The sequence below is a fragment of the Carcharodon carcharias genome, chromosome 13 (assembly GCF_017639515.1).
Source record: "Carcharodon carcharias isolate sCarCar2 chromosome 13, sCarCar2.pri, whole genome shotgun sequence".
Lineage (NCBI taxonomy): Eukaryota > Metazoa > Chordata > Chondrichthyes > Lamniformes > Lamnidae > Carcharodon > Carcharodon carcharias.
In genome coordinates, this window is record NC_054479.1 from 76,695,378 (window position 1) to 76,722,742 (window position 27,365).

A 27,365-nucleotide genomic window follows, 5' to 3' on the forward strand; every position below is an offset into this window, starting at 1 on the left:
TTGCTTTCTATCTTCCTCCTTTCTTGAATAGAGGAGTCATATTCATTATTTTCCAATCTGATGGAACCTTGCCAGAATCTAGGGAACTTTCGCAAATTAAAACCAATGCATCTATTATCTTAGCAGCCGCTTCTTTACGACTCTAGGATGAAATCCATCAGGACCTGGGGACTTGTCAACTTTTAGTTCTAATAATTTTCTCACTCTTTCCCTGGTGATTGTAATTGTTTTAAGTTCCTCCCTCCCTTTCACCTCCTGATTCACAATTATTTCTGGGATTTTATTTGTATCTTCCAGAGTGGAGACAGATACAAAATATCTGTTTATTTCATCCATCTGTTTATTTCATCCACCATTTCCTTATTTTCCTTATTAATTCCCAATTCTCACTTTCTAGAGGACCAATGCTCAATTTACTCTTTTTTCCTTTTTAAATACCTGTAGGAACTCTTACTTTCTGTTTTTATATTTCTAGCTAGCTTTCTCACGTACTCTAATTTCTCCCTCCTTGTTAATATTTTAGACACTCCTTGCTGTTCTTTATTTTCTTCTGACCTGCTACTCATCTTTGCAGAATTATATGCTTTTATTTCAATTTGCTACTAACTTTAACTTCTTTCGTTAGCCACAAATGGCATGTCTTCCCCTTAGAGACTTTCTTCCTCACTGGAATGTATCTTTACCGAGTATTCTGAAATATTTCCTTAAATATCTGCTACTACATCTGCACTGACCTTAACCTAAATCCCCAGTTCACTTTAGCCAGCTCTGAAACCATGGCCTCATAATTGCCCATATTTAAGTTTAAAACACTGGTCATAGATTCCCTTCTCTCTGCCTCAAACTGAATGTAAAATTCAATCATATTATGATCACTGCTACCTAGCAGCGCCTTTACTTTGAGGTCATTAATTAATCCTGTCTCATTGCACATAACCAGATTTAGGACAGTTATAGCCTGCTCTCTGGCTGTTGCTAAGATGTGCTGTTCTAGGAAACTGTCCCAAAAACACTCTGAACTGAATTTCCAGGCTACCTTTGCCAATCTGATTTGTCCAATCTATTTGTAGGTTAAAATCACCCATGATAATCATCCATGATTATCACCATACCTTTCTCACAAGCCCCAATTATTTCTCCCTGTATGTCCTGTTCAATAGTGTGATTACTGTTAGGGGGCCTATAAACCACTCCCACAGGTGACTTCTTACCTTTTATTATTTCTCATTTTTATGAACTGATTTTACATCTTGATCTTCAAGACTAAAGTCGTCTCTCTCTATTGTACCAATGTAGCCCTTAATAACACAGCTACCTCTCCACCTTTTCCTAACTTCGTTTCCTTCTTAAATGTCATGTACCCTTGAATATTCAGGTCCCATTCTTTATCATCTTGCAGCCATGTCTCTGTAATGGCCATCAGATCATACATATATGTTTCTATTTGTGCTGTCAATTCATTTATTTTGTTATGAATGCTATATGCATTCAGATACAGTCTTTAGTTCTGTCTTTACCTCTAGCCTTATGTGCTAGTGCACTCTCCCTTCCTGCCGTGCTCTGATCATCATTTCCCTTATACCTTGCTCTTTGTCCTGTCTTCTCTACTTAATTTATCACATGTACCCAAACTCAATTCCTTGCCACCACTATTAGTTTAAAGCTTTCTCTACCACCCTAGTTTTACGGCTCATCAGAACGCTGACCCCGGCACAGTCCAACATCCCAGTGGTACAGCTCCATGAATCAAAATCCTTTCTCCTGCACCAATCTTTGAGCCAAACATTTAACTTTCTAATCTGATTTACCCTATGCCAATTTGCTCATGGCGCAGGTAGTAATCCAGAGATTATTATCCTTGAGGTTTTACTTTTTACTTTAGCCTCTATCTGTTCATACTCAGCAGAGCCTCTTTACTAGTTCTGCCTATGTCTTTGGTATCTATGTGCATTATGACGACTGGATGTGATAACAGGACACTTAGAAAATATCAATAGGATTAGACAAAGCCAACATTGATTTATAAAAGGGAAATCACGTTTGACAAACCTACTGGAGTTTTTTGAGGACGTAACTAGCAGAGTAGATAAGGGAGAGCCATTGGATATGGTGTATTTGGATTTTCAGAAAGCTTTTGATAAAGTCCCACACAAGAGGTTAGTGTGTAAAATTAAAGATATGGGATTAGGGATAATATATTGGCATGGATTGAGGATTGGTTAGCAGACTGGAATCAGAGAGTAGGAATAAATGGATCTTTTTCAGAGTGGCAAGAGGTGATTAGTGGGGTATCTTAGGGATCAGTGCTTAGGGTTATAACTCAATGATTTGGATGAGGGAACCAAATGTAGTATTTTCAAGTTTGCTAACAACATGAAACTTGGTGGGCATGTGAGCAATGAAGAGGGTGTTAAGAGGCTTCAAGGCGATTTAGACAGGTTGAGTGTTTGAACAAATACATGGCAGATGCAGTACAATGTGGATAGGTGTGAAGTTATCCACTTTGGTAGGAAAAACAGAATGGCAGGGTATTATTTAAATTGTGATAGATTGGGAAATGTTGATTTACAAAGGGACCTTGGGTGCCTTTGTACACCAATCACTGAAAGCAAGCAGTTAAGAAGGCAAATGGTATGTTGGCCTTCATTGTGAGAGGACTTGAGCACAGGAGCAAGGATGCCTTATTGCAGCTGTACAGGACCTAGGTGAGACCACACCTGGAGTATTGAATGCAGTTTTGCTCTCCTTACCTAAGAGAGGATATGCTGAGGGAGTACAGCGAAGGTTTACCTGACTGATTTCTGAGATGGTAGGATTGTTGTTTGAGGAGAGCTTGGGCCAATCTCAATGAAACATATAAAATTCTGACAGGGATGGACAGACTGGATGCAGGCATGATATTTCCTCTGGCTGGGGGGTCTAGAACAAGGGGCCACAGTCTCAGGATACCGGGTAGAGCATTTAGGACTGAGAAGAGGAGAAAGAGGTGATGAGCCTATGGAATTCTCTACCAAAAAAGGCTGTGGAGGCCAAGTCACTGAATATATTTAAGGAGGAAATAGATTTCTGGACATCTATAGGCGTCAAGGGGAATGAGGAGAGCGGGAGTCTAGCGTTGAGATACAGGAGCAGCCATGAGCATATTGAATGGTGCAGCAGGTTCGAAGGGCTGAATGACCTACTCTTATTTTCGATGTTTCACCCTCCCACTGTAAGTTCCCCTCCGGCCCTCTGACTTTCGCTGTCCTAACAGCAGCTTTCAAGCCTTGTGCAACGAAACAACACTGGTCAACAAAGGAAAAGAGGTAATATAGAATTAAAAGACTGGGCTTATGCAAAGGCAAAGAACAGTCGTCCTCCTGTGGACTGGCATGGAGATAAAGAACAGAAAAGGAGTGCAAAGAAAGTGTTAGGAACTGTAAAAAGGAATATAAGAAAAATCTTGCGTGGGATATCTGGGACAATACTAAAAAGTTTTACAAATATATTGAGATACAGAGAGGTGAAGAGTAATGTGAGCCTCTTAATGGCACAGCTGACATTGCAATTGGAAATCAGAAAATGGCAGCCTTGCTCAATAGTTATGCTGTATGGATCTCCAGCACAAACAATGAGGATAAAGTACCTGAGATACAAGGAAAAGTGAAAATCAATCAAGGGCAGGAGCTAACTGGATTAAATACAAAAACAGTAATAGTAACAGCAAAAATAATATTAAAGATAGACAATTCTTCAGGATCAGTTAGATACAGGGTATTAAAAGCAATCAGTAAGAAAATTGTTGCTGCTTTAAATCATCTTATCAAACATGCTTGATTCAGAATTTTTTAACTTTATTCTTCCATGGGATGTGGAGAAAGGGGTGATCTAATTGACATTTTAGATTATCACAGAGGCTGATAGGGTGGATAGAGAGAAACTATTTCCTCTGAGGGAGGCCAGAACTTAAAATTAGAGCTAGGCTAAACAGGGTGCTGTCAAATAGCACTTCTTTACACAAAAGATAGTAGAAATCTATCCCAAAAAGCTGTTAAGATTGGAGGTCAATAGAAAATGTCAAAACTGAAATTGTTAGATTTTTCTTAGTTAACGATCTTAAGGGATATGGAACCACTACAAATGAATTCAGTAAAGACACAGGTCAGTTGAAGCCTGTGGTAAAATACCCCATATTAACGATTTGGACATGAACGTGGGGGGCACGATTGGGAAATTTGCAAAGATTGGCCGAGTAGTGGATAGTGTGGAGGATAGCCATAATCTCCAAAACGATATAGATGGGTTGGTGGAGTGGGCGGTAAAATGGCAGATGGATTTTAACATAGAGAAATGTGTGGTCATACATTTAGGGAGGTCAAACAGTTACAGGGATTACACAATAAATGGGAATATACTAAGAGGGGTAGATGAAGTGAGAGATCTTGGCGTACAAGTACACAGGCCCCTGAAAGCAGCAGTTCAAGTAGACAAAGTTGTAAAGAAGACATGGAATGCTCTTCTTCATTGGCAGAGGTATAGAATTTAAAAGTAAGGATATAATGTTGGAATTGTATAAAACACTGGTGAGGCCACAACTGGAGTATTGTGTGCAATTCTGGTCACCACATTACAGGAAGGATGTAATAGCTCTGGAGAGAGTGCAGAGGAGGTTTACAAGAATGTTGCCACAGTTAGAAAAGTGTAGCTACGAGGAGAGATTGGATAGGTTGGGGTTATTTTCCTCAGAACAAAGAAGGCTAAGAGCTGACTTGATTGAGGTGTACAAAATTATGAGGGGAATAGGTAGAGTGGACAGGATAAAATTATTTCCCTTGGTGGAGAATTCTAGAACCAGGGGACATAGATTTAAGATAAGCGGCAGAAGGTGTAGGGGGGATGTGAAGAATATTTTTACGCAGAGGGTAGTGGGTGTCTGGAATTTGCTGCCCTAGTTGGTGGCAGAGGCAGCAACTTTAAACTCTTTTTAAAAAGTACCTGGACCTGCACCTAAAGTGCCATAAGCTGCAGGGCTATGGGCTGGGTGCAGGAAGGTGGGATTAGAAAGGGCACCTGGGTGTCCTTGGGCTGGCATGGACAAGATGGGCCGAATGGCCGCCTCCTGTGCTGTAACTTTTCTATGGTTCTTGTAGGTTTAATGTTCACACATTTCTAATTGAAGCAAAACATTATTTTGTAGAGAGGTGCAGTCATATTACTTATTTGTAAGCTCATGGATGATGAAAATGGAATCCATCGTGTCCAAGGTGCAGAATGTGGACAAGTTTGCTGAGGACCTATCCAACAGATGCAGCATTTTTATACAGGTAATAGTTTAAAATCTGACTTCTTTACTGCTCAAGATAAAGGCAGATAATGAATTTTGCTGGTTTAGAAAATAGCTAGGATTTTCAAACTTTTATACATTCTCATAAGTGTTCAGGACCTAGATTTTGTACAAGGATAGAAAGTTGCTGGTAGGTCTCTTAGATCATACCTCACCAAGGCTCCTTTGACAGCACCTTCCAAACCCATGACCACTCCCATCTAGAAGGACAAGGGCAGCAGATATAAAAACAAAAAAACTGCAGATGGTGGAAATCCAAAACAAAAACAGAATTACCTGGAAAAACTCAGCAGGTCTAGCAGCATCGGTGGAGAAGAAAAGAGTTGACGTTTCGAGTCCTCATGACCCGTCAGCAGAACTGATTGAATATTAGAAGAGGGGTGAAATATAAGCTGGTTTAGGGTTTGGCGGGGGGGGCGGTGGTTGTAGGGACAAGCAAACAGTGATAAGATCTGATCACACACACACACACACACACACCCCCCCTCCCCACCTTAAACCAGCTTATATTTCACCCCTCTTCTAATATTCGCTCAGTTCTGCTGAAGGGTCATGAGGACTCGAAACGTCAACTCTCTTCTTCTCCGCTGATGCTGCCAGACCTGCTGAGTTTTTCAAGGGCAGCAGATAGATGGGAATACCACCACCTGCAAGTTCCCCTCTAAGCCACTCACCATCCTGACTTTGGAAATATATTGCTGTTCCTTCACTGTCATTGGGTCAAAATCCTGGAACAACAACTCCTCTTCGCTCTCTTGCTCTCGCGCTCTCTCTCCACTCCCAATAGGTGGTTCAAGAAGGCATCTCACCACCACCACTTTCTCAAGGGCAATTAGGGATGGGGCAATAAATGCTGGCCTAGCCAGTGATGTCCACATCCCATGAACAAATTTAAAAAAAAAAAAATGGCCCAGAGTTTGCTGAAATGATAATTGTGTATTAATGACGCACACCATTTTTAATGTGCAAATTGTCCAGCAACTTATGACAGGGAAGGGATACCCCATAAGTTTCCAGTAGCCGCAAGTTGCTGGGCGATTTATGCTGTTCCACCACTTTTTTTTCTTTCATGGGATATGGAAGTTGCTGGCTAGGTCAGCAATTGTTGCCCATTCTTAATTGAAAATATGGTAATGAATTACTATCTTGAACCACTGCAGTCCATATGGTGTCAATACACTCTCTGCTGTTAGGAAGGCAATTTCAGGATTTTGACCCAGTGACCCTGAAGGAATGGTGATATAGTTCCAAGTCAGGATGGTGAGTGGCTTGGAGGGGAACTTGCAGGTGGAACCTTGGTGAGTTGCTGCAGTGCATTTTATGTATAGTACACACTCTTACCCTTGTGTGTCAGTGATGGAAAGAGTGAATGTTTAGCTTGGTGGATGGGTGCCAATCAAGCGGGCTGCTTTGCCCTGGATGGTGTTGAGCTTGAGTGTTGTGGGAGCTGCACTCATCCAGGCAAGTGGAGAGTGTTCCATCACACTCCTGGCTTGTGTCTTGTAGATGGTGCACAGATTTTTGGGAGTCGGCAGATGAGGTACTCGTCTTGGAATTCCCAGTCTTTGATCTACTCTTGTAGCCATAGTATTTTTACAGCTGATGCAGTTCAGCTTCTGGACAATGAAACCTCAGGAACTTGATAGTGAGAGATTCAGCAATGGTAATACTGTTGAATGTCAAGGGGAGATGATAAGATTCTCTCTTGTTGGAGATGGTCATTGCCTGACTCTTGTCAGCACTGTAGTAATGGCTGCTTGCCCTCAGCCGTCCTGGAAGTTTCATGAAGTTGCTACATTTGCACATCATTGTCCCTCAAACTCAACAAAGGAAATTGTGAATTAACAGCACCGATAATTGATAATTGCCAATCAACTTACCTGGCCCTGGAAGTGAATATTAAAAGGGTGGAGTCACATTCCTTCAGGTGGTGAATTATTAGAGGTTTTAAAAATGTCAAATTTTACATTTTTAATTTTACATTTGTCATTTCCTCTTTTAATCTTTCTTTCCCTGTCTATTTCTGTCCCTGTGCCTGATTTGACGTTGAATTCACCCACACTCAGATCTTTCTCTGTTTATTCTTCAATCCTTAAATCTCAAAGGTTAAGGAAATGTCCAATTAGTCCTGTTATTTACCAAGATTTCAGATGTCTCCTTGTTGTTATTAGTTTGTACTTCTACCAATTTGTAGAGCAAAACATTTTCAGCTAAAGATTGCAGGAAAATGTCGAACTAACTGGGTACATTGAGATGCTCCACTCCAGATTTTGGATCCATTATGCGTATGGATTTGAATTGACATGGTTGGTAATCAAATATAAATGAATGCACTGTGGTATGTTTTGTAGAAGACCAACTCTAATTAAACTTTCTTTTTAATCTTTAGGGTATTCTTTATGCAAACAGCCTCAGTAACATTGTCCGAACCACAATGAATCTGTACATGTCAATGCAAAAACCCATGACCAAGACATCCGTGAAAGCTTTATGCAGACTTGTGGAACTTTTAAAGGTAAGCTGTTGGAAATATGGATCACTTAATAATCCAGTTCATTTATCCATTAGTGTCATGAAAATTGAGTTCAGATTTGATTTTTATTCTGTCATATTAGCAAAAATTGATTTTTAATTTTCTGTATGACGACTGCAGAGCTGATTTTCCAAAGATGACCATTTCTACTGTACGTTACGGATATTTTCCTCCAGATTCTTTTGATATTAGGGCAGACAGTTCATTAATTTCCCACTTGCTGTTTAATTTCCACAAATAAAAAATCTTTATCTACATACTTCACATCTTATAATGGAGCAGCTGATACTGAGGGACAATGGTTAAGAAAAGCAACTTGCATTTATAAAACAAAAATAGAATTACCTGGAAAAACTCAGCAAGTCTGGCAGCATCGGCGGAGAAGAAAAGAGTTGACGTTTCGAGTCCTCATGACCCTTCAACAGAACTGATCTTTCTTTACAAGGAGAGGGAAATATAAGCTGGTTTAAGGTGGGGGGGGGCGGTGGGTGCAAGAAGAGAGAAGGGGGGTGGTTGTTAGGATAGGAGCAGATCATCAAAAGATGTCACAGACAAAAGAACACAGAAGTGTTGAAGTTGGTGATATTATCTAAGCGAATGTGCTAATTAAGAATGGATTATTTCCCTCTCTTGTAAAGAAAGATCAGTTCTGTCGAAGGGTCATGAGGACTCGAAACGTCAACTCTTCTTCTCCGCCGATGCTGCCAGACCTGCTGAGTTTTTCCAGGTAATTCTGTTTTTGTTTTGGATTTCCAGCATCCACAGTTTTTTTGTTTTTATCTTTGCATTTATAAAACACCTGTTTAGTGTGAAAAAATGAACCATTCAGCCTTGTTTCATCTAACTATCTGTCTCTTGGATTCATAGGATTGCACAGGATGTATGGCACAGAAACATGCCATTTGGCCCAGCCAGTCCATGTTGGTGTTAATGCTCCATATGAGCCGCCTCCCACCTTTTCTTACTAAATCTACATCTATTCCCTTCTGCCCCATGTGCTGACCTAGTTTCCCTTTAAATGCATCTGTATCATTCACTTCAACCACTCCCTGTGGCAGCGAGTTCCACATTCTTAGCGTCTTTTAGGTGGAGACGTTTCTTCTGAATTCCCTATTGGATTTTTTGGTGACTGTGATTGACTCTTATATGCCTTCTGAAATAGCCTAGTAAGCCACTCAGGTCAAGGGCAATTATGCTCCTTGAAGAGTGAAATGGCTACACGGCAGGCAGTATCAGCGGGGATGTATTTGCTGCTGACTCAGATAGTGGGAAAGGAAATTCCGCCATCTGAAATAGCCTGGCTATAGCTGTTTTTAGGTATTGGCACCTAGGGCAAACCTCCTGCTCTTCTTCATATAATGGCATGAAGTTTTCACATCCACCTGAGTGGGCAGATAGAAAAGCAACTTGCTTTAATGTCTCATCCAAAAGATGGTACATGCAACCAGCACTGCACAGGAGTGTCAACCCAGATTTGTGTTTCAAGTGTCTGGTGTGTAACTCAAACTCATAACTATCTGACTTAGAGGAATGAGTGCAATTGCTGAGCCAAGGCCAACCTCAAAAGGGCTAGAATAGGCCACTTGGCTAACTTGAAACTAACAATCACATTTGAAAGATGCCTGGGTGTGCACCTGAAGTGCCATTATCTGCAGTTCTATGGACTAAATGTTGGAAATTGGGGTTAGGCTGGACAGCCAGCACACATGCAGTGGGCCAAGTGGCCTCTTTCTGTGTGGTAAACATCCTATGATTCCTATGAAATGCTGGCCTTACCAGCAATGCCCATATCCCATCATAGAATAAAAAAGAGACATACTAGCGAAGCTTTTCATTTTGCACTCATCAGGACAACTACACAAGATAAACCAACAGTAAAGGGAAGAAGAATTTATACTGCATGAGAAGAGTTAACTGCCAAATTTTTGTTTCAAATTCAAACCAGGCAGGTCACTCTGGCCAAGGCATTGCCATAAGGAATGAACCAGGGAATGTCTGTCCTCTAAGCTTTTGTTTAGTTGAAAAGGTGTAAAGCATGGACAGGCTTCTCCTGTTTGCAAAGGACAAGGCCATGTATGTGAGTATATGTGGCTTCTAACATGCATAAGTGAGCCACACTGTGAGACTGATAATTTATAAATTGGTTTTCAGTGTAATTCTTAGGATAATCAGTATTCTTTAGCAGTGTTGTCCAATTGCGGAATTGCATCTAATGTTGGGCACTATGTTTTGAATTTTGAAAGCATCGGCCGGTTCGGTACAATTTGTATTTTGCCTGTCACGAACAGCCGAAAGGATGTGCTGTTTGAAACGATCCGCCAGTCATTGGGATGTATGGCTTATGTACCTGGCATCACACCATCATTGAAATTCATATACCACATTACTCATTTGTGTGGTAGGCCGAATGTCTTTTTGGCTTGACGGCAACACCCTGTTAGTGGAGAATGACACTCATGTTGCCATCGCATAGTAACAGCAGGCAACGGTGAATGGGCAATGGCACCTGTTGCTCAAATATTTGAGACACTTACCTTCCAGGTTAACGTGAGGTTGACTTGGCACTTTTACGCAAAGGGTTGGGGAATTTGCTACTTGCTTCTGAGCAAGTTTTCCACATACACCTTTGTAAAGACCATACAGGATTTGTATATTGATAGCAGTGCTGTGTCCATGTGCTCATTCAGCATTGCTAGCCTATTCGTCAACATACCATTCAGGAAGTCGCAGACATTTTCCCTGTGTCACTATGTGATGGTGATCTAGACAGTGTTCCAGCCCAACTCCTGAGATTTGAGCTCAATGCGGATGACACTTCTATATGGTGCTGAGGGAGCGGAGCACTGTAAGACATGCCATCTTTCGGTCAAGATGTTAAACCAAGGCCCTACCTGCCAATATTGTGGAGCTAAGAGATTTCATGGCACTTTTTAAAGAACAGTATCACTTTTTATTTATTCGTTCACAGGATGTAGCTGTTGCTGCCTAGGCCAGCTTTTATTGCCCATCCCTAATTAGGAGATGGTGGCCCTTGAGAAGATGGTGGTGAGCTGCCTTCATAAATGGCTGAAGTCATGTGGTGTAGGTACATCCACAGTGCTGTTAGGAAGGGAGTTCCAGGTTTTTTATCCAGTGACAATGAAGGAATGGTGATGTACAGTAAAATTTCTGTTATCCGACAGTCTATCAACCAGAATTCTCTATTAACCGGGTTTCTGGGGTCGGGTCTGTCAGATCCTCCGCCTTCCACTGCTCTGCAGCACCATCTCCCCTTGTCGCCACTCACTCAATTCCCATGCTCCTGCAAACCTTGTGAGATGTCAATATCCACATGGTCATCCTGGAGCTTTCTCATTTGATGAAAACATGGAATTCGCCTTGCATCTCAGTTAACCGGTACCCCCCAGTCTGGGAGCATGCCGCAAAACAGAGATATTCTTGTTGTTCCAAGTCAGGATAGTGTGTGGCGTGGAGGGGAACTTCCAGGTGGTGGTGTTCCCATCTGCTTCCCTAGTTCTTCTAGGTGGTAGAGGTTGAGAGTTTGGAAGGTGCTCTTGAAGGAGCCTTGGTGAGTTGCAGCAGTGCATCTTGTTGATGGTACACACTGCTGCTACTTCATGTCATGTTTTCGCTGTATATAATTGTTGCTAATAATAAATTTCAGATACTTGTGTTTGAGTAGAACCCCTGTCATTCTCAATATCTTAATTAGCATGGAGACTGATCCCTTGTGGTCTATATCGAGATCCTCAAAGTAGATGGTGGCAGCAGACTGCAATGTACCACATCAGATGGGGTGCCAGTCAAGTGGTTTGCTTTGCCCTGGATGGTATTGAGCTAAGTGTTGTTGGAGCTGCACTCATCCAGGCAAGTGGAGAGTATTCCATCACGCTTCTGCCTTGTAAATGGTGGATAGGCTTTGGGGAGTCAGGAGGTGAATTACTCATCACACGATTCCTAGCATCTGACCTGTTCTTGTAGCCACAGTGTTTATACAGCTTGTCCAGTTCAGTTTCTGGTCAATGGTAACCCCCAGGATGTTGATAGTGGGGGATTCAGCGATGGTCATGCCATTGAAAGTCAAGTTAAACACTCAAGTTGGAAATGGACATTGCCTGGCACTTGTGTGGCATGAATGTTACTTGCCATTTGTCTGCCCCAGGCTGAATCTTGTGCGGGTCTTACTGCATATGGACATGGACTGCTTCAGTACCTGAGGAGTCGCAAATGGTGCTGAACATTGTGCAATCATCAGCGAACATCCCCACTTCTGACATGATGGAAGGAAGATCATTGATGAAGCAGCTGAAGATGGTTGGGCCTAGAACTGCACCCTAAGGAACTCTTGCAGTGATGTCCTGGGACTGAGATGATTGACCTCCAACAACCACAACCATCTTCCTTTGTGCTAGATATGACTCCAATTAGTGGAGAGGTTTGCCCTTGATTTCCATTGATTTCAGCTTTGCTACAGCTTCTTGATACCACACTTGGTCAAATGCTGCCTTGATGTCAAGGACAGTCCCTCTCACCTCACCTTTGGAGTTCAGCTCTTCTGCCCATGTTTATACCAAGGCTGTAATGAAGTCAGGAGCTGAGTGGCTTTGATGGAACCCAAACTGAGTGTCTGAGCAGGTTTGCTATGTAAGTGTCACTTGATGGCACTGACGCTAATCCCTTACATCACTTTACTGATGATCAAGAGTAGACTGATGTGGTGATAATTGGTTGGTTTGGATTTATCCTGCCTTTTGCAGACAGGATATACCTGTGCCATCTCGCACGTTGGGTAGATGCCATTGTTGTGGCTGTACTGGAACAGCTTGACTATGGGCAAGGCTAGTTCTGCAGCACAAGTCTTCAGTACTATTGCCGGAATGTTGACAGGGCCCAAAGCCTTTGCAGAATCCAGTGCCTGCAGCCGTTTCTTGATATCACATGGAATGACTCAAACTGGATGAAGACCGGCATATGTGATGCTGGGCGCCTCAGGAGGAGGCCAAGATGGATCATCCACTTGGCACTTCTGACTGAAGATTGTTGCAAATGCTTCAGCCTTGTATTTTGCACGGATGTGCTGGGTTTTGGGGATATTTGTGCATCTGCCTGCTCTAGTTAGTTGTTTAATTGTCCAACACCGTTCACCTCCAGTTGTAGGTTCTCTTAGCACTGCTTATCACATGCTGCTTATGCTGTTTGGCTGCAAGTAGCCTTGTGTTGTAGCTACACCAGGTTGATACCTCATTTTTAAGCATGTCTGCTCCTAGCATGCCCTCCGTTCTTCATTGAATCAGGGTTAGTCCTGAGGCTTGATGGTAATTGTAGGGTGGGGAATATGCTGGGTCACGAGGTTGCAGATTGTGGTTGATTACTATTCTGCTGCTGCTGGTGGCCCAGAGCGCCTCATGCATTCCCAGTCTCGAGTTGCTGAATCTGTTCGAAATCTTTTCCATTTAGCACGGTGATAGTGCCACACAACAAATTGGAGGGTATCCTCAATATGAAGACAAGACTTCATCTCCAATGTGTGGTGGTCACTCCAACCAATACTATCAAGGGCAGATGCATCTCCGGCAGGTAGATTGGTGAGGATGAGGTCCAGTAGTTTTAACCCTCTTGATTCCCTCACCAACTGCCAAAGACCCAGAATAGCAGCTATGTCCTTTTGGATTCAGCGAGCTCAGTCAGAAGCAGTTCTACCAAGCCGCTCTTTGATAATGGACATTGAAGCCCCCCATTCAGAGCATCTTCTGTGTGTTTGCCACTCCAGTTGGTATTGAACATGGAGTACTGATTCATCGGTTGGGAGGGGTGGATGGGTGTGGTGTTAGTAGGTAATCAGGAGGTTTCTTTGCCCATGTTAGATGATTTGAGGAGTCATTGTTGAAGACTCCCAGAGCAACTCCCTCCTGATTGTAAATCACTGTGTTGCCAATGAAAACAGCAGAGAGGAGAGGTAGTTGCGAGATTGAAAATGGTGCGAATGGAGAGGCAATCGGGAGGTTGAAAACAGCACGAGAGGAGAAGCAGTCAGGAGTCTGAAAACAGTGCAAGTGGGGAGGCAGTTGGGAGATTGAAATCGGCATGAGTGGGGGAGTAAATTGGGAGATTGCCTTTCCACTCACGCTGTTTTCAGTCAGGAGATTGAAATCGGCGCGAGTGGAGTAAGTTGGGAGATTGAAAACAGTGCGAGTGGAGAAGCAGTCGGGAGTTTGAAATCGGCGCAAGTGGGGAGGCAGTCGGGAGTCTGAAAATGGCACGAGTGGAGAGTAAGTTGGGAGTCTTAAAACAGCACAAGAAAAGAAATAGTGACATCACAGCAAAGAAGCAATTTGGTTGGTGAAGAAGCTAGCTGTTTGGTGAGTATCTAGGTTTATGCTGTTTATAAGATTTAAAATATTATAGACACTACTTTTGTAAGTTGATAGGTTGCTTGGCCGGTAAGAGCTTAAGTGTTATGGATAGTGTGTTAATAGCCAGCATAGGACACAGGAGTTAAAGTAGATCTAAAAATAGAATTAAAACTTTAAAATTCAAATAAACTAATTAAAATAAACACTGAAAACGCATACCTGTGTAGTTAAGAAACGTATAACATTTAACATGCACGGTAAATTGTAGTATACATAGGAATTACTCTAAGAAATTAAATTAACTAAATAACATAAATAACAATAGCAGGACAGGTGTTATGTTGCCACTGTGGAACGTGGGAGATTTTGAATGCCAAGGCAATCCTTGACAAAGACGTCTACGGAAAGTGTATGCAGATAGAGGAATTCTGGATCAGGATTATTGATCTGGAAGCCAAACTGTGGACACTGCACAACATAAGGGAGGGTGAGAAATACCTGGAAATCTTGTTCCAGAATATGGTCGTACCTCTTAGAATAGGGTTATTCATTTTGGTCAGCAGGAGGATGTGACCGTAAGTGAGGCAGATAGAAGGACTGAGCAGAGAGCAGTGGAGGAGCCTCAGACTTTGCAATTGTCAAATAGGCTTGAAGTATTCACAACCTGTGTGGACGTAAGCAAGGTCTGCAAGGTGGACAAGAAGGCTGGTCATGGCACAGGAAGCTGTTTTAAATGAGGAGGAATGTAGTGGTAGTAGGGGACTACCTCAGTGTAGTGAGACACTTCCCTGCAGCAAAGAACGAGACTTCAGAAGGCTGTGTTGCCTGTCCGGTGTCAGGATTTGGGACATCTGCTCAGGGCTGAAGAGGAACTTACACTGGGAGGGGATGATCCAGTCATTGTGGTCCATGTAGGCACCAACGACATAGATAGGACAAGGAAAGAGTTCTACATAGTATGAGGAGCTAAGTACCAAATTAAGATGCCAAACCTCAAAGGTGCAAATTGGCATAGGGCAAATAAGATTAAAGAGATGAATGTGTGGCTCAAAGACTAGTGTGGTAGAAGTGGATTCTGGTTTGTGGTGCACTGGCACCAGTACTGGGGAAAGTGGGGGCTGTACCATTGGGACGGTCTACACCTGAACCATGCTGGGATGAGTGTTCTTGCGAATGGCATAACTAGGGAAGTAGAAAGGTTTTGAAGCTAAATTGTGAGGGCAAGGTATCGAATGTGGGTAGATGTGGTGTATCAAAGAGTAGAGGCAAGGTAAGAGAGGAAGGTATTAATTTGGGAAACAATGAACAGACCCGTGACAGGAATGGACGGAGAGTAAAAGTCTAAGAGTAAACCAATAAATAAGACTAGAGGTTACAAAAATAACAAAAGGATGAAACTTAAGCCTCTTAATCTGAAAGCACAAAGCATTCAAAACAAAACAGATGAATTATTAGTACAAATAGAGAGAAATAAATATGATCTAATAGCCGTTACAGAGACATGGCTACAGGATGGGATAGATTGGGACCTGAACACTGAAGTGTATCAGACCTTTAGGACGGAAATGAAGTTAGGAAAAAGTGGAGGGGTGGCTCTGTTAATTAAAGATGACATTAACACAATAAAGATGGATGGCCTAAGTGCAGGAAACCAGGATATGGAAGCAGTTTAGATAGAGAGGAGGAATGATAATGGCAAGAAGTTGCTTGTGGGAGTAGTATACAGCCTCCTAACAGTAATCACACAAGAGGATGGGATATCAAAGAAGAAATAGTGGGAGCTTGTCAAAGGTACAGTAATTATCATGGGGGATTTTAATCTACATATAGATTGGAACAGCCAAATGGACAGAAATAGCATAGGTGAAGAATTCATAGAATGTTTTCAGGATAATTTATTAGATCAACATGTTTTAGAGCCAACCAGGGAGTAGGTTATACTAGGATAAAAGCAAAAAACTGCAGATGCTGGAAATCCAAAACAAAAACAAAAATACCTGGAAAAACTCAGCAGGTCTGGCAGCATCCGCAGAGAGGAGCACAGTTAACGTTTCAAGTCTGAATGACCCTTCAACAGAACCAAGTAAAAATAGAGAGGTGAAATATAAACTGGTTTAAGGGGGGCAGGGGGACAAGTAGAGCTGGATAGAGGGTCAGTGATAGGTGGAGATTGCCAAAAGATGTCACAGACAAAAGGACAAAGAGGTGTTGAAGGTGGTGATATTATCTAAGGAATGTGCTAATTAAGGGATGTATTTCCATCCATTGTTTTATCTCTACCTTTTAGCCTTTTTTGATTCCTTCACCCCACCCCACCCCCACTAGGGCTATCTGTACCTTGCTTGTCCTGCTTTCTACCCTTAATTAACACATTTCTTAGATAATATCACCACCTTTAACACCACTTTGTCCTTTTGTCTGTGACATCTTTTGGTTATCTCCACCTATCACTGGCCCTCTATCCAGCTCTACTTGTCCCACCACCCCTTAAACCAGTTTATATTTCACCTCTCTTCTATTTTTACTTAATTCTGTTGAAGGGTCATGCAGACTCAAAATGTTAACTGTGCTCCTCTCCACAGATGCTGCCAGACCTGCTGAGTTTTTCCAGGCATTTTTGTTTTTGTAGTAGGCTATACTAGTTCTGGTATTGTGCAATAAGATCAGATTAACTGATGACCTCATAGTGAAGGCACCCCTAGGTAGCAGTGATCATAATGTGATTGAATTTTACATTCAGTTTGAGGGAGAGAAGACTGGGTCTGACACTAGTATTTTAAATTTAAATAAGAGCAATTATGAGGGCATGAAAGCAGAGCTAGGGACAGTGAACTGGCAACTTAGGTTAAGGAATAGGTCAATAGAGATGCAGTGGCAGACATATAAGGAGGTATTCCAGAATAGATACATTCCAGTGTGAGAGAAAAATTCCAAGGGGAGGATCCGCCATCCATGGTTAACTTAAAAAGCTGACTTAAAAAAAAAACATATAATTGTGCAAAGGTGGGTGGCAGGTCAGAAGATTGAACAGAATATAAAAACAGCAAAGAATGACAAAGATTAATAAGGAGGGAAAAATTGGAGTATGGAGAAATGTAATTAGAAATATAAAGACATAGTAAGAGTTTCTATAGATATTTAAAAAAGAAAAATGTTAAAGTGAGCATTGGTTGTATAGAAAGTGAGTCTGGGGAAGCAATAATGGAAAATAAGGAAATGTCATGTGAATAGGTATTTTGCTTTGGTCTTCACTGTAGAGGATATAAGTAATCTCCCAGAAATAGCTGTAACTCTTTCGAGTACAAACCCGTTTCCATCTGTTTCAGATGAAGTTACATTGTTTCATAGTTTGCCATTGTGAGATTTGATCTCTTGATGAAGTTACATTGTTTCATAGTTTACCATTGTGAGATTTGAACTCTTGATCTTAGGGTTACAAACCCAGTACCATAACCACTTGGCTATTTAGGCCAAGCAATAGTTTATTGTAACTCTTTCGAGTACAAACCCGTTTCCATCTGTTCCTATTCAGATGAAGTGACATTGTTTCATAGTTTGCCATTGTGAGATTTGAACTCTTGATAGTTTTGCCATTGTGAGATTTGAACTCTTGATCTCTTGATTTTCTCCTTCCTAATCCATGGCATTTGTAGTAACTCTTTCGAGTACAAACCTGTTTCCATCTGTTTCAGATGAAGTTACATTGTTTCATAGTTTGCCATTGTGAGATTTGAACTCTTGATCTTGGGATTACAAACCCAGTACCATAACCACTTGGCTATTTAGGCCAAGCAGAAATAGCTGTAAATTGAAAGGGAGTGAGGACCTCAAAATTACAATCACCTGGTAAGTGGTACTTAGCAACTCACAGTTCTAACAATTTGCTAAGTCCCTGGGTCCTGATGGACTTCATCCTTGGTTCTTAAAAGAATTGGCTAGTGAGATAGTTAATGCCTTGGTTTTAATTTTCCAAAATTCACTAGATTCCATCAGAAAGGTTCCATTAGATTGGAAAATAGCTAATGTAACTCCTTTATTTAAAAAGGTAGGAAGACGGAAAGCAGGAAATTATAGACCAGTTAGCTTAATATCTGTCTTAGGGAAGATGTTAGAAGCTATTATTAAGGACGTTATAACAGGGCACTTAGATAAATTCAGGGTAACCAGATAGAGTCAACATGGCTTTGTGAAAGGGAAATCACGTTTAAACAATTTATTGGAGTATGTTGAAGAAGTGCAAGGACAGAGCAAGAGTTTCAGCGAGAGCTGGGGATTTAAAAAAATAACCGATGCAAAGACACAGTTAATTAACGTTCTATTGTGTTTATTTAAATTCCAATTTTGGTGCAGTAAATAAAAAATTCGAAGCATGGCAGGTCTGCTCATACCCATTGAGTGCACACCCTGTACCATGTGGGGACTCCAGGAAGCTACTCATGTCCTGGGCAACTACGTGTGCAGAAAGTGCCACCAAATGGAAAAACTTGAGCACCGTATCTTGGAACTCAAGGAGCATCTGGTGTCACTGAGGAGCATTTGCGAGAATGGGATCTACATGGATAGCACGTCGCAGAAGGTGGTCACCCTGCAACCTATGAAAGAGCAGGCAGAGGGGGATTGGGTGGTCGCCAGACAGACAAGAAAGGCAAGGCAAGTGGTGCAGTCAGACCACTGAGAACGTCCCACTTTCTAACAGGTACTCAGTTCTGAGTACCAATGGGGTGGAGGGTTCCTCTGGAAAGAGCAATGAGAATCATGACCAGAGCAGCATGGGTGGCTCAGCTGTGTAGGGAGGGAGGAGGATAAAGAGGAGAGCAATCATGGTACGGGATTCTATGGTTAGGGGAACAGACAGGCACTTCTGTAGTTGCAGATGTGACTCCAGGATGGAATGTTGCTTCCCTGGTGCAAGGGTTTTGGATATCACTGAGTAGCTACGGAGCATTCTGGAGGGGAACGGTGCACAGCCAGAGGTCATGGTTCACGTTGGTACTAATGATATAAGTAGAAAAAGGAATGAGGCTCTGCAAGCTGCGTTCAGAGAGTTAGGGAAGAGATTAGTAAGCAGGATCTCAAAGGCAGTAATCTCCAGATGACTTCCAAGCCCATGTGCTAGTGAGTATGGAAGTAGGAGAATACACCAGATGAATATGTGGCTGGAGAGATGGTGCAGGAGGGAGAGCTTCAGATTTCTGGGGCATTGGGACTGGTTCTGGGGAAGGTGGGATCTGTACTAGCCGGACGGTCTACAGTTGAATAGGACTGGGGCGAACACCTTTGCAGGGAGATTTGCTGGTGGTGTTGGGGAGGGTTTTAACTAGAATGGCAGGGGGAGGGAACCTGGGGGCAGATTCAGGACAAATTCAGAGCAGGGAGCAGGAGACAGAAAATTAGAGAGTGACTCAAAGACAGAAGAAGCAAAGGTTAAAAGGTTTATAGCACAGGACTATGGCAATGTTAAAAGGTATTTATTTAAATGCAAGGAACATAAACAAAGTCGATGAGCTGAGGGCATAGGCACATGGCAGCATGATATCATTACTATAACGGAAACTTGGCTTAAAGAGGGGCAAAAATGGCTGCTCAGCATCCCTGGATATAGTTTTCGGGCAGGATAGAAAAGGTGGGGCTGTAGCATTTTTGGTTGAAGAATCAATTACAATTGTAAGGAGGGATGATATACTAAACGAATCATCAAATGAGGCCAAATGGGTTGAGCTCGGGGATATAAAGGGGGCAGCCGCACTACCAGGAGTGTACTATAGACCTGCAAATAGTGAGAGGAGGATAGAAGAGCAAATATGTAAGCAAATTTCTGAGTGCAGAAACAATAAGGGAATAATAGTTGTGGACTTCAACTACCCTAATATCAACTGGGATACGAATAGTAATAGGTACAGAGGGCTCAAAATTCTTGAACGGCATTCAAGAGAACATTTTTAGCCAGCACGTAACAAGCTCAACGCAAGGGGGTGCAATTCTAGATTTAATCTTAGGAAATGAAGCCTGACAAGTGGATGAAGAAGCAGTGAGTGACCATTTTGGGGATAGTGACCATAATACAGTTAGATTTAATATAAATATGGAAAAGGATAAAGATAGAACAGGAATATGAGCCCTAAATTGAGGAAAGACAAATTTTACAAAGCTGAGAGGTGATTTGGTGAAAGTGGACTGGTTATAGCTACTTGAAGGGAAATCAGTGACAGACCAGTGGGAGGCATTCAACAACGAAATTCTACGGGCACAGTGTATGCATGTCCCCTCAAAGAAAAAGGGCAGTACTGCCAAATATAGAGGCCCTGGTTATCTAGAAGTATACAAGGTAAGATGAAGCGAAAAAAGAAAGCTTATCACAGTGACAAAAAGTTTAATACTGCAGAAAGCCTAGAGAGTGTAGAAAATACAGGAGTGAAGTAAAAAAGATAATTAGGAAAGCAAAGAGCGGATTTGAAAAATATATTGGCAGGTAAAGTCAAAGAAAACCCAAAGATGTTTTACCAGTACATGAAGAGCAAGAGGATAACTAAGGAAAGGGTAGGGCCTATCAGAGGTGTACATGGTAACTTGTGCTCTGAGGCAGATGTGGGCAGGGTTCTCAATGAGCACTTTGTCTCTGTCTTCACTAAGGAGAGGGATGAAGCAGATATCCTAGTTAAAGAGGAGGAGTATGAAACATTAGATACAATAAGCATAGCATTATAATCCTAGCTGAGGTTCCCCTGGACAAGCCTGATCCTAGAGTGGAACCCAGCTTGGAAAAATTCTAACTTTTTAATTTGTTTGCTTAGATACATGGAGAGGGGCTACAGAACAGTCACCAGAGCCAGCTAATGAACTTCTAACAAAAGCATAAAATGTTTATTAAACAAAAGAACTATATTACAATACTACATCACCCACAACAATACCTTTACAGATATATACAGATTTGTAAGGATAACAAATTAAAAATAGCATTCTAATACTCTAATGTTCACAGTAACTACAGTCCATGTAAACCAGTTGGCAACCTGTGGTCGTTTCGAGTCCTCATGACCCTTCGACAGAACATTCAATACAGAATGGTTCCATCATATGGAGATTTTCTTTCACAGAAATTTCCTTTGCTTGTCTCACAAGGCATCACTGACAGATGTGTAAACTCAATAATTAAATCATACCAACAAGGAAATCTCAATTATGAAAAAGAAAATTCCAGTTCCCTCACACTGTCACTCAGTAACCCCTCTCCCTCCAGCACCCTGTGTTACTGACTGTATCTCTACTGGTGTTAATCCAGCTCCCTCACACTGTCACTCAGTGAAACCAAGTGACAGATGCTATGGATTTCCTTAACTCCCCCTGACACATGCCACACTGTGAGCCAACCGGTCTCACTGAACTGTCTTTCACACAAGGGTTTCCAATCTCCATACTCCAAGAACTCGCTTTAGAATCTTCTACCAAACTGACGCTTTCTCTCAGATGCCTTCTGCAAGGATTCACCTCCAGGTTTTTGAACTCTCTTTCCGATATTCTTCCCCCCGGGTCATCACATGCATTCAAGCTATCTTCCACGCTCGCTCTCTCTCACCGACTCAACAGTACACCACTGCGTCACGTGCCCGTAGCAAAGAGTTACAGACCTTCACCTGTCTCTTTGGACCTTCTTGCAAGCTGTTCTGGCTTTAAATCTGCTTTCTGCAGCTTTTGTCTCTTTTTAAATCTGAAACTTGGAGCCTTTCTCTCTGCCCCTCGGTCTTACCTTCACTTAGCAAGACCTTTTCCAGGTTTGAGTCCTTCCTTTGACTAGAAGGTCTGCATGGGACTTTCTCCTGTTCTACTCCCCTGGATTTTTGGGTCTTTTCTATAGCTTGGGGACTGGCTACCTGTCCACTTTGCTACAGTCTCTTCTGGCAGCTTCTTTTAAAACCAACTGAATTCAAACAGCTTCCAAATCAAACTGCTGTTTCTAGTTTCTTGTGTGTGTGTCTGTGGGAGGGACCTGCCCTTATGGACCCCTGTTGCTAGGCAACAACCCAATTTCTCTACTCTTGTTTGTTTAACTTAGCTGCAAAAGTCATAAAGTTCTCATTAGAAATGCAGACACCTTATAAAGTGAAACTAAAACTCAGTTTGTCCTTTTCTTACCACACAGATACAGAAATACAAATCTAGCTTAAACATTAAAGGTAAAATTCATTCCTAATACCCACAAATACAAATATAGCTTAGTTAAACTATCTTTATTTCCTAACAACAGTGAGAGAGGATGTACTGGTGAGACTGGCATCCTTAAAGGTGGATTAGTCACCAGCGCTGGATGGATTGAATCCCAGGTTGTTAAAGGAAGCCAGGGAGGAAATAGCAGATTCTCTGAGGATCATTTTCCAATTCTCACTTGATACTGGTGAGGTATCAGAGGTTTGGTGATGTGTGAACATTATATCATTCTTTTAAAAGGGTACGAGGGATAGACCAAATAATTAAAGGCTGGTCATTCTGAATTCAGTGATGGACAAGTTTTTGGAATCGATTCTGAGAGTCAGGATAAACTATCACTTAGAAAGGCATGGAGTAATCAAGGACAGTCAGCATGGGCTTGTTAGGGGAAGGTCGTGCCTTACTAATTTAATCAAATTCTTTGAGGAAGTAACGAGAAGGATTGATAAGGGTAGTGCAGTGGATGTTGTCTACATAGATTTTAGTAAGATTTGACAAGATCCCACATGGTAGACTGGTCAGAAAGGTGAGATCCCATGGGATACAGGGGGATGTGATGAGTTGGATTGAGGCTCATTGTTGAGTCCCTTGCTGGTTTTTATTCATTTACAGGATTTGGGCATTGCTGGCTAGGCTAGCATTTATTGCCTTTCCTGATGGCCCTTGAGAAGGTGGTGGTGAGATGCCTTTTTGAACTGCTGCAGTCCCAATGCTTCCCACAGTGCTGATTGGGAGGGAGTTCTAGGATTTTGTTGTATATATTAATGATTTGGACTTAATTGTGGGTGGCATGATTGGGAAATTTGCAGATGACACAAAAATTGGCCATGTAGTTGATGGTGAAAAGGGTAACTGTTGTCTCCAGAACATCATCAGTGGTTTGGTTGTGTGGGCAGAATTCAAGTCAGAGAAGTGTGAGGTAATGCATTTGGGGAGGGCAAACAAAGTTAGGGAATACGCAATAAAAGGGAGGATATTGGGAGGGGTAGAGGAAGTAAGAGACCTTGGTGTGATGTCCACAGGTCCCTGAAGGTGGCAGGAGAGGTGGATAAGTTGGTTTTAAAAAAAAACAAATGGAATGCTTTCCTTTATTGGGCAGGGTATAGAATACAAAAGCAGGGATGTAATGATGGAATTGTACAAAACGCTGAAGTTTTGTGTACAGTTCTGGTCACGTTACAGGACATAATTGCTCTGGAGAGAGTGCAGAGGAGATTTACAGGAATGTTGCCAAGGCTTGAAAATTGCAGCTATGAAGAAAGTTTGGATAAGCTGGGGTTGTTTTCCTTGGAGCTGAGTAGGCTGAGGGGTGACCTGTGTGAGGTCATAAGCTTATGAGGGGCCTAGATAGAGGAGACAGGGATGCCCTGTTTCCCTAGCAGAGAGGTCAGTTACTAGGGGACACAGGTTTAAGGTGATTGGTGGAAGAATTAGAGGGGAGATGAGGAAAAACCTCTTCACCCAGAGGGTGATGGGTATTTGGAATTCACTGCCTGGCTAGGTGGGGGAGGCAGAAACCCTCAACTTATTTAAAAGGCATCTGGACCTGCATCTAAATTTCTGTGACCTGCAAGGCTACAGACCAGGTGCTGAAAGGTGGGATTAAAATGGGTAGCTAGTTTTTTTTATTTTTTCTGTTTGGCTGGTGGAGATATGATGAGCTTGAATGGCCTTTTTCTATACTATAATTTTTCTATGGTTCTAAGTAACAGGTGCTGTGGAAAAAGAGGAACCTGTGGATGCACTGTACTTAGATTTTCAGAAGTCATTTGATAAGGTGCCTCATCAAAGGTTACTATGGAAAATAAAAGCTCTTGTAGGGGATAACACATTGACATGGATAGAAGATTGGCTAACCAGCGGGAAACAGGCATAAATGGCCCATTTTCTGGTTGGCAGGATGTGATGAGTGGTATGCCACCGGGATCAGTGCTGGGGCCTCAACTCTTTACAAATTATATAAATGATTTAGATGAAGGGACCCATGGTATAGTTGCTAAATTTGCTGATGAAAGATAGGTAGGAAGTAAGTTGTGAAGAAGACATAAGGAGGCTACAAAAGGATATAGAAAGGTTAGGTGAGTGGGCGAACGTTTGGCGAATGGAGGACAATGTAGGAAAATGTGAGGTTGTCCATTTTGGCAGGACGAATAAAAAAAGGCATATTACCTAGACGATGAGCGATTACAGAGCTCCAAGATGCAGAGGGATCTGGGTGTCCGAGTGCATGAACCTCGAAAGGTTAGTATGCAGATGCTGCAAGCACTGAGCAAAACTAATGGAGTGTTATTGTTTATTGTAAGGGAAATTGAATACAAAAATAGGGAGGTTATGTTTCAGTTATACAGGACATTGGTGAGACTATATCTGGAGTACTGTGTACAGAATTGGTCTCTTTATTTAAGGAAAGATCTGAATCCATTAGAAGCAGTGCAGAGAAGGTTTACTAGATTAATACCTGCATTCGGCAGGTTATCTTATAAGGAAAGGCTGGACAGGCTAGGCTTGTATCAGCTGGCGTTTAGAAGAATAAGAGGTGACTTGATTGACACACAAGATCCTGAAGGGACTTGACAGGGCGGATGTAGAACGGATGTCTCCTCTTGTGGGAGAATCTAGAACTAGGGGTCACTGTTTCAAAATAAGGGGTTGCCCATTAGGACAGAGATGAGGAAATTTTTTTTCTGAGGGTTGAGAGATTTTAGGACTCTCTTCTTCAGAAGGTGGCTGAGGCAGAGCCCTTGAATATCTTTAAGGCAGAGATAGACAGATTCTTGATAAACAAAGGGGTGAAAGATTATTGTGGGTAGGCAAGAATATGAGGTTAAAATTAGATCAGCCATGATCTTATTGAATGTCGGAGCATGCTTGAGGGACTGAGTGGCCTACTCCTAATTTGTATGTACGTATGTTCATACCTAGTAATATTGTTCTGCTGGTAGGATAGGACATAATTAGGGATGGTGGTGCCTGGGGCACTGTCTCCAAGGTATGGTTTGGTGAGCATGACTCTGTTAGCCTGTTGTTTGACTAGTCTGTGGGACAGCTCTACCAGTTGTGGCACAAGGCCCAGATGTTCGTAAGGAGGACTTTGGAGAGTTGACTGGGCTGGGTTTGCCAGTGTTGCTTCTGGTGTTTAGGTTGATGCTGGGTGGTTCATCTGGTTTCATTCCTTTTTGTAAGCTTTGTAGCAGTTTGATACAACTGAGTGGCTTACTGAGCCATTTCAGAGGGCATTTAGGAGCCAATCACATTGCTAGAGTCACATAGGCCAAACATTAATTTTCTTTTACGATAATCAGTATTATTACTGAGTCCAGCTTTTAATTCCAGATTTATTGATTGAACTTAAATTTCACCAGCTCCCACCAGTTGCATAGGTGGGATTTGAACTCAGAGCATTAGCCTTGGCCACTGGATTACTATCCAGTGACATTCCCACTATGCCACCGCCTCCCCCTGGCCTATGTTTGCTTCTTAACAGTGCCTCCTCCTCCTCCCTCAGCTACCATGCCCTAAGAGGGTGTTGGTGACCGTGAACTTCCATTGGATTGCTCCATGATTATGCATGACAAAGTACAGCAGTGGCTTGCCCTTGCCTTCTGCAGTATGGCTGACCAGGAATCTCTCCCACTCTTTACCACCTACCATCAGGCAAATTGGAAGGATTTACAGGCTGATAATCGACCTGTTTGGCCACATTATGAATGCACCTTCGATGGCCCTCAAGTGCTGAAGTAGGTCTTGGAGGTAGAGCTCTGGTCCCAAGGCAGGGACACTAACCACTGCGCCATAACACCACCACCAGGAAGTAAGCAGCACCACCCAAGCAAATTACAGTTTCATTGCTGTTTGTGGAATCTTGTTGTCAAGATTGAATTGGCTGTCATATTTCCCTACTTTACAGCCATGATTGCACTGCCTTCTCTTCCATTCTGACTTAACTGGTTGTAAAACGCTTTGGGATATCCAGAGGTCATGACAGATCCTATATAAGTGTAAGTCTTTCATTCTCCTTTCTTTCCAACCCGTGGTAGTCAGAGCATTTCCTGTGATGGCTTCTCTTCTTTACCACACTCCTATGCAGCTGACACCAATGTCCCCCAAAGATTAATCTGTGCTGATTGTTGCTTTAAGGCCAGCCTCACTGACTAAGGGTCACGTGATCAGAAGAGCCAATCAACACCGAGCATGGGGGAGCTTAAAACCGGTGGAGTTTTCCTAGTCTAGGGAGTGTATTGTAGCCTTGCTGGAGGCCTGCAGCTAATCCAGCAGCTCTGTAAATAAAGTTTGTTGTTCAACTAAAGCCTCTCATTGGTACATTTCTACATCTATCTATGAAGATAAATGATCCTAGCGCTGCCTCTCACCCTACAACTGTGAATATCTCATTTTAAAAAAAGGCAAAAAAATATAGTCACCTGGTTGCCTCTTTGTGAGGGTCGACTCAAATGAGTCCTCCACGGAGGACTGGACTCAATTAATCCAGTGCCTCAGGTTTTATTTCCAGGCCAATGAAATAGGGGAGGAGGCAAAATGCAAAGTAATTCTCTTGAGCATCTGTGGGAGTCAAACATACAGCCTTATTCGCAGACTCGCAGCCCCAAGCGCGCCCGACTCCAAATCGTTCAGTGAGCTCATGGATTTAATGAAGGACCATTTTCAGCCCAAACCATCGGTTAGTTTCTAGCGTGCGTAATGATGCCATTCAGCCTCAATTGCTGGCGGAAGTTGATATAATTTCTAAACGAGCAATGGAGAGCTGGCCATGGAAAGCACTGAAAAAGATTTGCAGGAGCTACTCTGTTTACCAGTTAGGACAGGAACCTGCAGTTGGGTGTGATGCCAAAACTGCAGAAGCAGCCGTGAAGCAGGAATCATTCCCAATCACCCAGAAATCAGTGATCCTGAAGTTGAAATGGGGGTAATACCAATGTGGGGATAATCACAC

At 42.3% G+C, this 27,365-nt stretch overlaps 1 protein-coding gene across 2 annotated transcripts in view; it reads left to right on the forward strand.

The window, feature by feature from the left end:
• Positions 1-27,365, forward strand: part of washc4 (WASH complex subunit 4) — a 136,466-nt gene that overhangs the window by 55,834 nt on the left and 53,267 nt on the right. For both annotated transcript variants that reach the window (XM_041203248.1, XM_041203249.1), the window contains exons 14-15: positions 5,177-5,303; positions 7,713-7,838. In XM_041203248.1, coding sequence (XP_041059182.1) covers positions 5,177-5,303; positions 7,713-7,838 — 253 coding nt within the window. The remainder of the gene's footprint in view (positions 1-5,176; positions 5,304-7,712; positions 7,839-27,365) is intronic.